This window comes from Octopus bimaculoides, chromosome Z (assembly GCF_046866305.1).
Source record: "Octopus bimaculoides isolate indiv1 chromosome Z, ASM4686630v1, whole genome shotgun sequence".
Taxonomy (NCBI): domain Eukaryota; kingdom Metazoa; phylum Mollusca; class Cephalopoda; order Octopoda; family Octopodidae; genus Octopus; species Octopus bimaculoides.
In genome coordinates, this window is record NC_142944.1 from 41,055,847 (window position 1) to 41,073,346 (window position 17,500).

A 17,500-nucleotide genomic window follows, 5' to 3' on the forward strand; every position below is an offset into this window, starting at 1 on the left:
AATCGTCCAACTCATGCGAGCATGGAAAACAAACATTAAATGATGATAATACAACACGTGATACATATATATATATATATATATACATATATATATATATATATATATATATATATATATATATATATATATATATATATATAGAGAGAGAGAGAGAGAGAGAGAGAGAGAGAGAGAGAGAGAGAGAGTGAGTGTGTCAGTGTGTGTGTGTGTGACTGTGGCAAACAGCTGAATTACTTATAGAAAACTGAATGAAACCTTTCTCAGATCAATGCCAAAATAACAAAAGAAAATTGAAAAAAAGAAATGTTCAATGAATGTGGTTAAAGGTCACATAACCTGTCTGGTTGTCTCGTAGCCCCCAAACACCACCACCACCACCACCATCATCATCACCACCATCACATGTAATATCATCGCTCTCACTTACAACACTGCTGCTGCAGTTGTTGTTGTTGTGATTAGCCTTGACCTTTCATTTTTATGCTAAGTAATTGTAGTGACCTAGTTTCTGGTTTTGTTTTTATGAAAGACATTTTGTTGTTATTGTTTTTAATAGAATAAAATTGTATCTTTGAGTGAAGATAATTCACCATGAATCTTTATAACGTTACTACCGCATCACCCCCTCCTCTACCTCCCCCTTCTCCCCCCCCACTCTCTACCTTGGAATAGATTATCAATTGTTGTTATTATTCACTGCTGGTTACAAATGAGTTTCTATTTTTGCTTTGGTTTCCCCCCCCCCACTTCCATTTGAGCCCTCATTTTTTTTTTCCTTCAAGGCGTAGGCATGGCTGTGTGGTAAGAAGCTTGCTTCCCAACCACATGGTACCGGGTTCAGTCCCACTGTGTGGCACCTTAGGAAAATGTCTTCTAACTATAGCTTTGGTCCAACCAAAGCCTAGTAAGTGGATTAGGTAAATAGAATCTGAGAGAAGCCTATCATATACACACACATACACATTCAATTGTCAAGCGATGGTGGGAGAGGACAAACATAGACATAGAACACACACACACACATATATATATATATATATATATATATATATATATATATATATATATATATATATACGACGGGCTTCTTTCAGTTTCCGTCAACCAAATCCACTCACATGGCTTTGGTTGGCCCAAGGTTGTAGCAGAAGATATTTGGCCAAGGTGCCATGCAGTGGGACTGAACCTGGAACCATGTTGCTTATGAAGCAAGCTTCTTACCACACAGCCACATTTGCACCTATATATATACATATTCTTCTATTTTTTTATGTTTCAGTACACGCATTTGTGTGTACATGTGTCTTTCTGTTTGTCTCCCAACACTGTTTGACAACTGGTGGTGGTGTGTTTACATAACCCATAAACTTAGTGGTTCAGCAGAAAAGACTGATAGAATAAGTACCAGACTTTAAAAAAAAAAATGTAAGTACTAGGGTTGATTCCTTGGACTAAAATGTTTGTAGAAGGCATTGCCCCAGCTTAGCTTACAGTCTAATGACTGATATGTGTAAAAGATAAAAGATATAACTGGAATTTATCATGAGGTGCCCCTCCCCTCTCTGCCTCTCTCTCTCCCTCTCCATCTCTCTTCTTATCCTCCCTCCTTGCCTCTCCTTTCTTGATGACAGTTAAAACTAAAAGTACAGCACTCATTGACCTTTTTTTTGCTGTACTGCAGCAAAGACCAGTGGTCATGGTGGTGGTAGCAAAAGCATATCTAATCTCTGAAACAAGGAGGGAGTGGTGGAAACATGATGTGAACATATTTGTAAAGGCATGAGAATTCTGTTAAAGGCCATGCCCACCCAGTAGATGGATTTGGTTTAAAGCATATAGTTGATCCTACAGACTTCCACACACAGGATTTCCTGACTCTCAATGTTAATTATATAACAAAGTGTCAGCCATGAATAGATAGTTTCAAGGGAGCTTTTCAGCCTGCTAGAGATAGCAGCCAAATAAATACCTAACAAATTACATTTTAAGGTTCATTTTCTTTTTTAGATTTGCAAGAATCTTGATGTGAATACGTGTGTTGGAATAAATTTTATGGTGTATTGGGGGAGTCATTACACCATTAATAATAACACATGCCACTTCTTCTTGTTAGTCAGTTGGTCAAATAGCCAATCAACTAAATAACCAGTGGATTGTTTAATGTGCTGGTTTAAACAATCAATCATTTGTTTGTTAGTCAAAGCTTTTTGGTTGCTGTTTGCAACCTTATCAGTGACTTAGTGACTTTCTTTATCAGTCCAAGGTACTGCTCTGAGTCTGCTTCACAGCTCATTAGATAATTAATATATCACACTTGTTGGCATAAGATATGGCAAGGGTATACTAGACACATCCCAATTTTTGCAGCACACATTCAGGTAATAAGAAAAGAAACAAAAAAAGGGTTGTTGTGCATTTAACGCATCTAATACAGGTATATGACGTAGGTGACTTTTTTTTTTTCCAGACATTTGCTGGGTGGGAATAAAGGCGTATCTTTCTTGCTATTAAATATGACAGACGTGCTGTGCGTGAGAAGACCCGGCAAGCCAAGTGAGATCGTTGCCAGTGCCCCTGGACTGGCTCTTGTGCGGGTGGCACATGAGATGCACCATTTTGAGCGTGGCCATTGCCAGTACCGCCTGACTGGCTCCCGTAGGATTTTCGAGTGAGATCGTTGCCAGTGCCCCTGGACTGGCTCTTGTGCGGGTGGCACATAAAAGACACCATTTCGAGCGTGGCCGTTTTCGTGCGGGTGACACGTAAAAGCACCCACTACAGTCTCTGAGTGGTTGGCGTTAGGAAGGGCATCCAGCTGTAGAAACTCTGCCAAATCAGACTGGAGCCTGGTGTTGCCATCCGGTTTCACCAGTCCTCAGTCAAATCGTCCAACCCATGCTAGCATGGAAAGCGGACGTTAAACGATGATGATGATGGAATGCTTGCTGACTGGACAAAACAATCATGGCTTGAAAAATCTTAGTCATGAGATCTACTGGATCAGGTTTAATATGGGGCGAAACAACATTGCCAACTTCACTTACACTGAATGACTATACAAAAAATTTGCTAGCTATAAATTTTCAAATATCAAATGTGTACACGTACACACACACATCCACACACACACACACACACACACACACACACATTCTTTTATCTATCAAAGGAGAAACAAGCACATCCACACACACATGCACAAAACTGAACTTCCACCAACCAAACCTATTTATAAGGCTTTAGTTGGCCTGAAGCCATGATAGAAGACACTTGCTTAACATGCCATGCAGTGGGATTGAACCTAGAACCATGTGGTTGGGAAGCAAACTCTTTGCTTACACATCTATGCTACCATCTATTGATATATACTAGAGTATTACCTGCTATATGACAGGTAACTTTAGAACTACATTTTTGCCACTGTGGGTTATATTAGAAATATGGCATATACACAATAATTATAATTTAACTTGTATTAACTTTTGAATTCTTATGCATAATTATATAAAGAATACTAATTTTCAAAAGAGAATAATTAATTACTTTAAAATAAAATTAAAAACAACAATCAAAAAATTTTTTTAAAAACTGAAAACAAAATTTATCTCCACGTTGATTTTATATTATTGAAGTTCACACATATCATCATTCACTCTCTCTGTATATTTATCTATCAATCTTTTGCGAAGGGCATCCAATTGTAAAAATCCTACCAGAACAGTTACAGAAATTTGGTGCAGGCTTCTGCCTGGCTGGGTCCTTGTCAAACCATCCCGCCCATGCCAGCATGGAGGGAGGACGTTAAATGAACAAACAATATATATATATGCCAGCATAGACAATGGATGTTAAATGATGTATCTATGTATATAAAATTTTTCAGGTTTCAAAAGAACCAGACATTTAAAGAGAAAAAGCACCAAGGTAGAATCAGGGATAGTGCACCTGTTTACCAACAATGCATAATGACATGTACTTACTAAAGTAAATATGGATTTACTCTTTCAGTCACATTCACAAGTAACCAGCTGAATACAATGTATCATCAAAGTCATACAGAGCACATATTCCGCTTTGACTATAGACTCTGGAGCCAAACATATGGAAGGTTCTGACTGTGTTATTATTGATATATGGCACCTGTGCCCAGTGTCGCCTTCCTGGCACTTGTGTTGGTGGCACATGTAAAGACATTTGAGCGAGATCGTTGCTAGTGCTGCTGGACTGGCTCCTGTGCAGGTGGCACATAAAATACACCATTTCGAGCGTGGCCGTTGCCAGTACACACCCACTACACTCCCGGAGTGGTTGGCATTAGGAAGGGCATCCAGCTGTAGAAACTCTGCCAAATCAGATTGGAGCCTGGTGTAGCCATCTGGTTTCACCAGTCCTCAGTCAAATCGTCCAACCCATGCTAGCATGGAAAGCGGATGTTAAACGATGATGATGATGTTACATATATATATTGTTGACCACATCTGACATTTAGCTAGTCAAAGCTGTAATGGATACCCACTGCTGAAGACCATAGATGCAGAAGCCTGATTGAGCTTCCAAGTCTGAACATGTACTCAGAACCTCAACAGCAAACAACTACAGGCTAACACTTCACTTAATATAGCCATCTTTATGTACCATGCCTTTCAACCAATCAAGTGATGCTGAACTGTTTGCTTTGAACGGTTTCAAACTGAATGTTGCTGAAGACTTCAGGTACTTAGGTGGTTGGGTGAGCAGTTCAGAAGTAAACATCAAGATCAAGAAGGTAAAAGCTTGGACAGCCTGTCACAAACTAAAGAAAATCTGGAACTCCATATTGCCCAGGCAAATCAAAATGAAGCTATTCACTGAAACTGATGAATCAGTGCTTTTATATGGTAATGAAACATGGACTCTGACAAAGAAATTATCAAACAGGCTTACTGGATGCTACACAATGATGCTATAAATGATCCTGAATGTGAAATGGCAGCAACATGTGGCAAATGAATGGCTTTATGGAGATCTATTAAAAGTTAGTGACAAAGACATCTTTGACTATCTGCTGACTGTGTACGCCACCCTGAGCTTGAAGCATCCAAATTTGTCTTGTGAAACTCACTCCATGGTAAGAAGAGGAAAACATTGTTACATTTACATTGACAACTTGATTACTGACACTGGCCTGGAATGTATTCAGGGCATTGAGGTAGTGATGATGGACTGAGAAGTGTGTCAGGTGGACTTTGTTGCTGTGGTCAGGGTTGGAAACCGGCCATAATAATAACAATTATGAACCTTTACATCACTTTTCTCACTGCTCCTACATCTTGCACATCTTCTCCTTACATTCTGATCTGTCTTTTATCCTGTGCTACACCTGTCTCTCTCATCTTACCTTATGGATACAAGACTTAAATTCTAAGAAGGAAAATTATATATGTTGAAATCAGCAGCAAGTCTTAACCTACAATGTCACAAAAATAACAAACATGCTCACATAATGACAAGCATAATGCTGCTTATCTTTACCAAAGGTGAAGCAGACATGTAATATACCTATGTCATAATAGCACCCTAAAGTCACAAGTAAGTATTGTAGTTAAACACCAAACTGCTTATCATAAGATTCAAGGATTAAAAATCACTTTTTATTTGTAGAATTCAAAAGATCTAACATAGGTTACCAAATCATATGGTTTTCCAATCTTAATGGGTAAATAGCAAAGCATGTTTTAACTCTTTAATTCAGATATAGTAGGAAAGAAAAAGACACACATAACATAGATGGAAAATTAAGAAGGCAACATGAGGGGGACTAGTTTTAACACTTCAAAAGAAAGAAAAGAGTTATGATATTTCAAATGCTAGTCCTTCATCAGAAAAAATTAAAGGAATGAGAAAAGGTAGAGGGAATATATATATATATATATATATATATATATATATAATTATGTGTATTTCTTCTATCTTAATGAATAAAAATTCTTCTGATAGAATAAATGGGTTAATAGAAACCAATGTAGCAAAGAACACAAAATAACTGTGGTTTAGTTCCTGCTTTTAAGGCAGGAACTCCTTGAAATTTTGGGTATTTGAGTATATTTAAGAATTTAAGGAATGGAGAAAACGCATGTTATAATTGCATACTTTATTCCTACATATGTTTCAAAGGATTACAACCTGTGTGATCCATAGGGATCTTTGATATTAAAATTGTAACCTTCTCATCAGGGAAAGCATGGGAATCATCTTAAACGTAAGACATTATGACCGATTATGAAAACAATAGATGGATAAGGTTATGACTTGATTCATACATATGAGAAATGACCAAGTCCTTTGGCAATATGCTGTGCTTGAAAAGAAGACCCATCAAGCCAAGTGGAATCATAGTCACGGCAGATACTGGTGTCACGCAACTGGAACCCATGCCTGTGGCATATAAAAGTACCCATTACACTCTCAGAGTGATTAGCATTAGGAAGGGCATCCAGCTGTAGAAACTATGCCAAATCAAACTAGAGTCTAGTGCAGCCCCTCAGCTTACCAGCCCTGATCAAACTGTCCAACCCGTGCCAGCATGGACAACAGAGTCTAAATGATGATGATATACTATATATATATATATATATATATATATATATATATAGTTATCGCCAAGCCAACATGGCAGTCCCAAAATTAGGACGAAAGCTGCCATGTTGGCTTGGCGATAACTATTAATTTCCAGTACCGCTGCCGTAGTCTCCTTTAGAGAGACTTAGAAATATTAATAACTCTCTCTCTCTCTCTCTCTCTCTCTCTCTATATATATATATATATATATATATATATATATATATATATATATATATATATATATATATATATATATGTATTTTTTTTTTTTTGGCATGGTGTTTGTATGAATAACACTTACTTACAAATTTACTTGTTTGTGCAATAAATGAAACTTGGTTACAACACTGAATTGAGTTCTATATTTAAGAGATGAAGAATTATGTACATTATTCACATTTGACGGATATTTGTCCTCATTTTGTTTGTTGTTAACAAGATGAGGACAAATATCCGTCAAATGTAAATAAAGTAAATAATGTACTGAATTGAGCATAGTGGATTCCACTCCAGCAAACTGCATACACGGCATGTTATATAAATTTGGCAAATTGTTGTAATCTCTACAGCATGAAGCTATTAGTAGCACTTTTGTCAATTGTATATATATATATATATATATATATATATTTGGAGAGAAGATTTTTTTCTCAAAGAGTTAAGATTGAGAAAAGAACACATTTTGTGAAATCTCTTCCCAAAAGTTAGTCTTTTGACTTTCTAAAAAGATTCTTTACTCAATCTTAACTCTTTGAGAAAAAATCTTCTCTCCAAATATTATAAATGTATCAAGGAATTTTCAAAACACTCCTCTCTCTTTACTCTCTCTCTTTTACTCGTTTCAGTCATTTGACTGTGGCCATACTGGAGCACCGCTTCTAGTAGAGCAAATCAACCCCAGGACTTATTCTTTGTAAACCTAGTACTTATTCTATTGGTCTCTTTTGCCATATGTATATATATATATATATATATGTATATATATATATACATACATCATCATCATCATCATCGTTTAACGTCCGCTTTCCATGCTAGCATGGGTTGGACGATTTGACTTACGGCTGGTGAAACCGGATGGCAACACCAGGCTCCAATCTAATTTGGCAGAGTTTCTAGAGCTGGATGCCCTTCCTAACGCCAACCACTCAGAGAGCGTAGTGGGTGCTTTTACGTGTCACCCGCACGAAGGCCAGTCAGGCGGTACTGGCAACGGCCACGCTCGAAATGGTTGGGTGCTTTTATGTGTCACCCGCATGAAGGCCAGTCAGGCGGTACTGGCAACAGCCATGCTCGAAATGGTGTCTTTTATGTGCCACCCGCACAAAAGCCAGTCCAGGGGCACTGGCAATGATCTCGCTCGAAAATCCTATGAAGACCAGTCAGGCGGTACTGGTAACGCCCACGCTCAAAATGGTGCATCTTATGTGCCACCCGCACAAGAGCCAGTCCAGGGACACTGGCAACGATCTCACTTGGCTTGCCGGGTCTTCTCACACACAGCACATTTCCAAAGGTCTCGGCCAGTAGTCATCGCCTCGGTGAGGCCCAATGTTCGAAGGTCTTGCCTCATCACCTCAGCCCAGGTCTTCCTAGGCCTACCTCTTCCACGGGTTCCCTCAACTGTTAGGGTGTGGCACTTTTTCACGCAGCTATCCTCATCCATTCTCACCACATGTCCATACCAGCGCAATCGTCTCTCTTGCACACCACAACTGATGCTTCTAATGTTCAGCTTTTCTCTCAAGATACTTACACTCTGACAGGTATTCACATTGACATTACACATCCAACGGAGCATACTGGCTTCGTTCCTTGCGAGCTTACGCATGTCCTCAGCAGTCACAGCCCATGTTTCACTGCCATGTAGCATGGCTGTTCGTACACATGCGTCATACAGTCTGCCTTTTACTCTGAGTGAGAGTCCCTTTGTTGCCAGCAGAGGTAAGAGCTCTCTAAACTTTGCCCAGGCTATTCTTATTCTAGCAGCTACACTTTCAGCGCACCCACCCCCACTACTAACCTGATCGCCCAGATAGCGGAAGCTATCGACTACCTCTAGTTTTTCACCCTGGAATGAGATAGAAGTTGTTTCCTGTTTGTTTACAGTCTTTATTGCACCTGAACATCTGCCACATACAAAAACTACCTTCCTAGTTAACCTGCCTTTGATATTGCTGCACCTCTTATGTGTCCATAGCTTGCACCGGGTACACCTTATAGAGTTACTACCTACTCCTTTTCTATATACTGAGCAGGGCCATCTACCTGAAGGGGTTTGTGTTTTATCTACCTTCCTACTTATTAGGATTTTGGTTTTAGCTAGGTTGACTCTAAGGCCCTTCGATTCTAGACCTTGCTTCCACACCTGAAACTTCTCTAGTTCTGATAGTGACTCCACAATTAGTGCAAGGTCATCAGCATAGAGGAGCTCCCAGGGGCAACCTGTCTTGAACTCCTCTGTGATCGCCTGGAGGATTATGATAAATAGGAGGGGGCTGAGGACGGAACCTTGGTGGACCCCTACCTCTACCCGGAATTCATTGCTGTACTCATTTCCAACCCTCACCTTACTGGCAGCATCTCTGTACATGGCTCGCACAGCTCTCACTAACCATTCTTCTATCCCAAGTTTCCTCATTGACCATCAGATAAGGGATCAGGGGACCCTGTCAAAGGCTTTCTCCATGTCAACAAAAGCCAGGTACAGAGGTTTATCCTTGGCTAGGTATTTCTCCTGCAGCTGTCTTACTAGAAATATGGCATCAGTAGTGTCTTCCACGTTGTATGATGCTATATCCCCTTCTATTTCGTCAAATGCTTCAAGTAACTTGTCTCTAAATCTCTGTCCATTCGCAGGATCTAAATTGATTCACTCCCTAATTAGTTGGGCTATGACCCTCTCCGTAACTTTCATAACCTGATCCAACAGCTTGATGCCTCTGTAATTATTTGTATCTAAAGCGTCACCTTTACCTTTGTAACAGTTGACTATGGTGCTGCTACACCAGTCATTGGGTATGAATCCTTCGTGTAACACCTGGTTCGTAATACGGGTGACTAGGCTGTAGCCAACACTGCCAGATATTTTGAGCATCTCTGCAGTGATTCCTGAAGGGCCGGGGGCTTTCCCCTGTCTTCATACTCTTAATTGCTTTATCTACCCTGGTACTATCAACTCGGATAGCTGGTCCCTCTGTTGGGTCGACATATGGCAGGCTCTCTTTCTCCCATTCATTCTCTTTATTAAGCAATCTATCGTAGTGGCATCTCCAGACCTCTTTCTTTGCAGCCTCATTTAGTGCAAGCGTACCATCATCCATGCGAACACATTTCTCTCCTACGACATCACTATCCTCTCTCCTACACTGTCTTGCAACATGAAATACCTCGAGTCTTTGGTCCTCACGGCGCAGAACATTGGCAAATCTTTTCTTATCTGCTTCCCCTCTGGCTAAGTAAACCTGTCGCCTAGCCTCCCTTCTGGCAGATTGGTACAATTCCCTGCTACCACCGTTCTTCCAGTCCTTCCAAGCCTGTTTCTTTTGTCTAATAGCCCTGTCTACCTCCTTGTTCCACCACCACGTTACTCTGGGCCGAGAGGGGACCTTACACCAGCCACAGATCTGGTCGGTGGCTCTCAACAGGTTGTCCCGCAGAAATCTCCAATTGTCTTCCACGTTGTATGATGCTATATCCCCTTCTATTTCGTCAAATGCTTCAAGTAACTTGTCTCTAAATCTCTGTCCATTCGCAGGATCTTTAAGCTTCCAGACTCTTCTCCTCCAAGCCGGTCTACTTCTGGGCACCCATTTTGCCTTGATCCCGAAGTCGCTAACTACTAATCTATGTTGTGGGGTACATTCTTTGCCAGGGAAGGTTTTAGCATTTATAAGCCACCCTCTTTCCCTATTTCTGGCGAGGATGTAGTCGATTTGGCTAGAGTGTCTGCCGGAGCGGTAGGTGACTAGGTGACTGGCAGGTTTCCTGAAGTTGGTATTGCAGACCATAAGATCACTTGCATCACAGAACTCCAGCAGTCTGGTTCCCTCCTCGTTGTGGGAACCGAAGCCATAGCCTCCATGTATGCCATGGAAGCCTCCAGCACGATGTCCGACATGACCATTGAAGTCTCCAGCCACAAAGAGAAGGTCCCTGTCACTCGTCGACGAGGTAGTTTGCAAGAGGGTGTCATAGAATTGGTTTTTCAGACCATCCGGTAGCCCCGGTTGAGGGGCATAGGCTGAGATGACAGTAGCTAATCTATGATGAAGCACTAGTTTAATCTTAAGTACTCTGTCACATACTCTAACTATCTCGATTACCTTATCCACCCATTTCTCTGCTAGAAGTATTCCTACGCCCCCGACCCGTCAGTGTTCCCTGCCCAGAAAATCTTGTACCTGTGTTCTTTGTACCTGTGTACATACATACATACATACATACATACATACCCAGATACACACACACACACACAAAGTAGTTTATGTAAACCATTCCAATGGTCTGTTACTTTGATGTTTCTAGAGTACTTCACTGCTTCTTCATACAAGTCACACAGTCACACTTAGAAAATCTTGTATAGTAGGACTAGCTTAAACAAACTACACCACTCTACATTTATATTGAGTACTCCTTCTCTGGATCATGACCCAACAAAGGAATTGTTTTCAAAGAAAATTTGTGGTATTTGCAATTATATCAACAAGACTATTTTTTATCAGTATTTAAATTGAAATGGAATGGAAGCAAAATGTCAGATGTAGAAAGGATTATAAATTTTATTTTTAATTACTCACTCAGCATGCCGTATGTCTTTCAAAGACCTCTGTAATGATATTTTATCACTGACAAAAGCATTAAATCCATTGGTTTTATAAAGTGTGTCTTTTTGTTTTTCTTCACTGGGTGTTAAAATTACAGCTGCACCCTGTTCGCCAGGACCTACAGTTAAATAAGACAAATTGATTAGTTTATAGAATCAGAACAGATCATCAATAAGATTAACATGAACATGTACACACACACAGACACACATTTAGATAAAATGAACAAACCCATTCTTTTTTTTATACGCACCACAAGTGATTTATGTTAAGCATTTCTTAGTTGGTGGAAGGGAAAATAAGAAAATAAATGATTATAACATATACATAAAACTCTACGTGAGCATGAAGATAAAAATAAAAAATTACAGTAAGGCAGACATCATAAGGGTAAGGGTGGAAGTGATATATATATATATATATATATATATATATATATATATATGTACATGTGGAGGCGCAATGGCCCAGTGGTTAGGGCAGCGGACTCGCGGTCATGCGATCGCGGTTTCAATTCCCCTAAAAGCTCCACGAGGCTTCGGCAGGGGATGGTGGCGAACCCTGCTGTACTCTTCCACCACAACTCTCTCTCACTCTTTCTTCCTGTTTCTGTTGTACCTGTAATTCAAAGGGTCAGCCTTGTCACACTGTATCATGCTGAATATCCCCGAGAACTATGTTAAGGGTACACGTGTCTGTGGAATGCTCAGCCATTTGCACGTAAATTTCATGAGCAGGCTGTTCTGTTGATTGGATCAACTGGAACCCTCGACGTCGTAAGCGACGGAGTGCCAACAACAACAATATGTATGTATGTATGTATGTATGTATGTATGTATTGCCTCCATGAGGCTCAACACTCGAAAGGAACTCAGCCACTTTGCTTCTGTGAAGCCCAACACTTGAAAAGAACTCAGCCACTGGGCTTCACGGATGCATAGTGGCTGAGTTCCTTTTGAGTGTTGGGCCTCACGGAAGCAATGACTGAGACATTTGGCATTATGTCGTGCTTGAAAAGATCCATCAAGCTGAGCAAAATTGCAGTGTCACACAAATTAGCACCTGTACCGGTGGCACATAAAAGCACCCCAGTGTCATGCAGATGGCACCTGTGCCAGTGACGTGTAAAAGCACTCATTACACTCTCAGGGTGGTTGACATTAGGAAGGGCATCCAGCTGCAGAAACCATGCCAAATCAGACTGGAATCTGGTGCAACCTTCCAGCCTGTTTAAACCATCCAACCCATGCCAGCATGGACAACAGATGTTATATGAAGATGATGATATATATATATATATATATGCATGTATATATTCATATGCAAAAATTAAATATGCATGTATATATATATATACATATATATACACACACACACACACACACATCATAAGAGTAAGGACAGAAGTGATATAGTGATATATGTGTGTGTGTGTGTGTGTGTGTGTGTGTGTGTGTGTGTGTGTGTGTGCAAAAATTAAATATGCATACACACACACAGATGATACATATATCATATATATACATATATTATATATGTAAAATCTACTGAGGGCTTCAGACAAAATTGTGGTTGACGCAAATTTCCAGCAAGACCAAGGGTGATGTGATGGTGGAACATTGAAGCCGACAGAGCAATAAAAGGAAGATGCAAGTTTGAAAGGTTTTGAAGAATGGAGGAAGAGGAGAACTTTATCAGGGAGCTTGAAGAGAAGGAAGCAGATCTATTTAGTCAGGGAAGAGGCAAAAATAACAACATTTGTCAATGTTCTACACTGTGTTGACCAATGGCATGAGGTGTTCTGAATTGCAAGGCAATTTATCAGAGAACACCAAGATGTTTAGGAAGAGAAATGTGTACAGAAGGATGATGGCATAGTTGCATTTAGTGATTCTGAAAACAAGTAGGCATGGAAGTGCAATTATGAAAGGTTATTAAATGTGGAAAGTGCATGGAAGAAAGTAGGTCTTCTTAATGTGAACCAACAAAGCGTTCAGCTATTCATGTTAGCAGAAATGTTTTAGATAAAATAATTAAGAAAATGAAGACTGAGAAAGTTCCTGGTCCATCAGGAATTGCCTCTGAAATGCTTAAAATATCTGGCAGTGTAGAATATGGCCTAGTCACTCATATGGTTAATCAGTTTGTACAGGAAGACAACATACTCAATAATTGGGGTAACAGCATCATAGCCAGTCATTACAAGAGTAAAAGAGATGCTTTAGATAGAATCACAGATGTATCAAATTATTGGACCAGGTTATGAAAGTCACTGGAAAAGTAATAGTCCAGTTAATTAGAGAATTAATCTACATGAGATGCTGCTTAGTTTCATGCCAGAGAAAAGCACTACTGACGCTCTCTTTATAGTTTGGCAACTACAGGAGAAGTATTTAGCAAAGAAGGAAACCACTGTACATTGCATTCATTGGCCTAGAGAAAACCTTTGACAGGGTATCTTGATCTCTTATTCTGTAGTTTTTGTGAAAGCTACAAGTAGATGAATGGCAAGTGAGAGCTACTCAGGCGATATACAGGAATGCCATTAGCAAAGAAAGAGTTAACAATGGATTGCAGAGATGAATTTAGTGTGCAGAACTATTCGGATAGAATGGGGCATGCCAAAGCTAGGCCGAAACAGCTGTACGATTAAACTTCTGTTCATTCTCTAATTCCTTATGTACTTTGTACTTCTATCTGTAAACCCGGCTGGCAAAATAACATGGTTTGTCATAAGCACCTGTAATCTGTGTTTTTTTTTTTTTTGTCACTTTAGCTATGAATTAAATTAATGAATTCAACGGGATACACTGTCTGCAAGTAGTTGAGTTCAGCATATTATCCTCCATTTTCTAATTGATATATATATAGGCGCAGGAGTGGATGTGTGATAAGCAGCTTGCATACCAACCACATGGTTCCGGGTTCAGTCCCACTGTGTGGCACCTTGGGCAAGTGTCTTCTACTATAGCCTCAAGCCGATCAAAGCCTAGTGAGTAGATTTGGTAGACGGAAACTGAAAGAAGCCCGTCATATATATGGCTGTATGCCCTTCCTACCACCAATCATATATATATATATATATATATGTGTGTGTGTGTGTGTATGTATGTGTGTTTGTCTCCCCACCATCGCTTGACAACTGATGCTGGTGTGTTTACGTCCCCGTAACTTAGCGGTTCGGCAAAAGGGACCGATAGAATAAGTACCAGGCTTACAAAAGAATAAGTCCTGGGGTTGATTTGCTTGACTAAAGGCGGTGCTCCAGCATGGCTGCAGTCAAATGACTGAAACAAGTAAAAGAGTAAAAGAGAGAGAGTATATATATATTGGATTTGTACTTGGGCAGAGTACCACAAATACCATCTTCCTAGTAAGACAGCAGCAGGAAAAGCATTTGACCAAAAGTAAGCCGTTGTACTTAGCTTTCATTTGCCTAAGCTAGTGACACATAAAAAGCACTGAGGGAGGGCATCCAGCCATAAAAACCAAGTCAAAACAGACACAAATGTCTAGTGTAGGCCCCTACTTGGCCAGCTCCTCTCAAACTGTCCAACCCATGCTAACATGGATGTTAAATGATGGTGATGATGATATATATTTAATAACAGGAATCAGAATTAAATACCATCTTGGTGGATTCCTTAGGTTTATGAAAGAATTAACTTTGTGTAAGCCCATATTGGTTGGTAGAAGACACTGTCATAACTGTCATTATCACTGTCATCATAACTACCATTTCCATCATCATTATCATGAGCTAACAAACATTTTTCCATGCTGGCATGGACTGGACATGTCTCACAGCATTTCATTATTCATCATAGTTCCTATGTCATTTAGCACAACGGACTCATATATTTAAACATATATCATAAAAGAAATTCAGAACCTATATCATGCCATTATCAAGATATAATCTAATTCAGTGCTATTCAAAGTGGTGGTCCACATACCGGTGCCAGTCCGTGAGCCATCAGCTGCTGGTATGTGGTGAGTTTCCAGAAAAGAACTCAGTCCAATAGCATAATTTGAGTAATTTCGCCTTATGCACTGCAGTAAACAACTTAGCTTATGTAATATTGTATTGTTTGTTTACAAAATAAATATAAGATAGAAAAAATTGTCAACTTTTATTATATTCATTATATATATAGGTGTAGGAGTGGCTGTGTGGTAAGTAGCTTGCTTACCAACCACATGGTTCCGGGTTCAGTCCCACTGCATGGCATCTTGGGCAAGTGTCTTCTACTATAGCCTCGGGCCGACTAAAGCCTTGTGAGGGGATTTGGTAAACGGAAACTGAAAGAAGCCCGTCGTATATATGTATATATATATATATATATATATATATATATATATATATATATATATATATATATATATATATATATATATGTATGTGTGTGTATATGTTTGTGTGTCTGTGTTTCTCCCCCCAACATCGCTTGACAACCGATGCTGGTGTGTTTACGTACCCCGTAACTTAGCGGTTCGGCAAAAAGAGACCGATAGAATAAGTACTAGGCTTCCAAAGAATAAGTCCTGGGGCCGATTTGCACGACTAAAGGTGGTGCTCCACCATGGCCACAGTCACACGACTGAAACAACTAAAAGAGTAAAAGAGTATATTGTTTCTAGTATAAATTAATATAACTAAGGAGTATTACCAGTCCCTGGCACATTGGAAAAAAAAACCTGCCGCTACGCCACATCAGATAGTTTGAGAAGCACTGCTCTAATTCACAACAGCAAACCATCTTCCATTTTATACCCTTTTGATACCAACCTATTTTAGACCACCCTTAGTTTAATGACACAAACTTTCTGTTTTAAAGTAATTTTAATTGGAACCTTCCGTCAAAATTCCATATTAATTTGTTTCATATACCAACCTTAATAACGGCAGTTATTTTACTAAATCCTTTGTTACTGATAAAATTGATTTAAACAAAGGAGGTTAAGCTGTTTCCTAGTGTATATCTTGTATATTAAAAGGCAAGTTGTCTGTCTGTTGTATGAACCACTTCTACTCCTACAATTTTCAACTGAATTTTAATAAATTTGACATGTATGCTCTCTTTTGACTTAGGATGCTTTTTCTGATAATTTTTCCCTCAAAATTCCACACCCCCAACATAAATAGACTACTCTCAATTTGCCTAGGATTTGGCTTGAGCCAGCGAAAATCATGACACACACCCAGCTGGAAAAAATTAATACTTTACTTTGTCAGCTGTAGTGAGTTCTTATCGACTGGTACTGCAGGCAGTATTCATTTGCGAGTTATGATTTGCCTCTGTTTTCATGTAAGCGCACTTTTTTATATAATTATTCCAACTTAAACTAGCCACTTCAAAACTCTTACCCAAAATTAAAAATCCTTAATTCGGTCTGTTTGATTAACATTTTTGCCAACTTACATTTTACTATTTTTGGGGTGCTACACATTCACTGCTTTTTCCTTAGGACATTTTCTATTGCATAAACTGATAATTTTCCACCATACCTTGATGCAAAAGATCCAATATAGGTCGGCAAACTAATGCTGCAAAGAAAAGTAAACGTATGCATGCAAATGAATTTGCTGAGGACGCCGATAGGAGGAACTCTCTCAATGCACTTAGGATGATTTCAGTGCGAAGAAGGGAAAGTGAAGTGCAGCTTTGTGATCAGTTAGCATGTATTGCTGCACAATGTGCGGCCCAGAGCAACATACCAAACAAGAAATGCTTCCTCAACTGCTGTTGTACGAGCTGCAGAGACTGCAGCACAACATGCAGATTGACTTACAAGAGATGCTGCAGCAACTGCTGCTGCACGTGCTACGGAGACTACAGGGGAAAGACAACAATGGATGTTGTTCTATGTGGCAAACAGGAAAACATCAGGTAACCACACCCTTGTCACCTTATTTATATATTTCATTAGCGTAATCTTCACAGTATGCATTCCATTAAGTACCCCCAATTGTGAGGTAGGCAACAGATACTACACTTTTCATCTTTTTTGCACAGGCCACACGTCAAATATTTTGTTCAGATAATGTTGTATGTGCAACACAGCGAAAC

The 17,500-nt window shown here is 39.5% G+C and overlaps 1 protein-coding gene across 1 annotated transcript in view; it reads right to left on the minus strand.

The window, feature by feature from the left end:
* The window catches only part of LOC149132225 (polypeptide N-acetylgalactosaminyltransferase 10-like), a 127,877-nt gene that overhangs the window by 77,250 nt on the left and 33,127 nt on the right, over positions 1 to 17,500 (minus strand). The window contains exon 2 of the mRNA XM_089365229.1: positions 11,403 to 11,547. Within this exon, the coding sequence (XP_089221355.1) occupies positions 11,403 to 11,547 (145 nt within the window). The remainder of the gene's footprint in view (positions 1 to 11,402; positions 11,548 to 17,500) is intronic.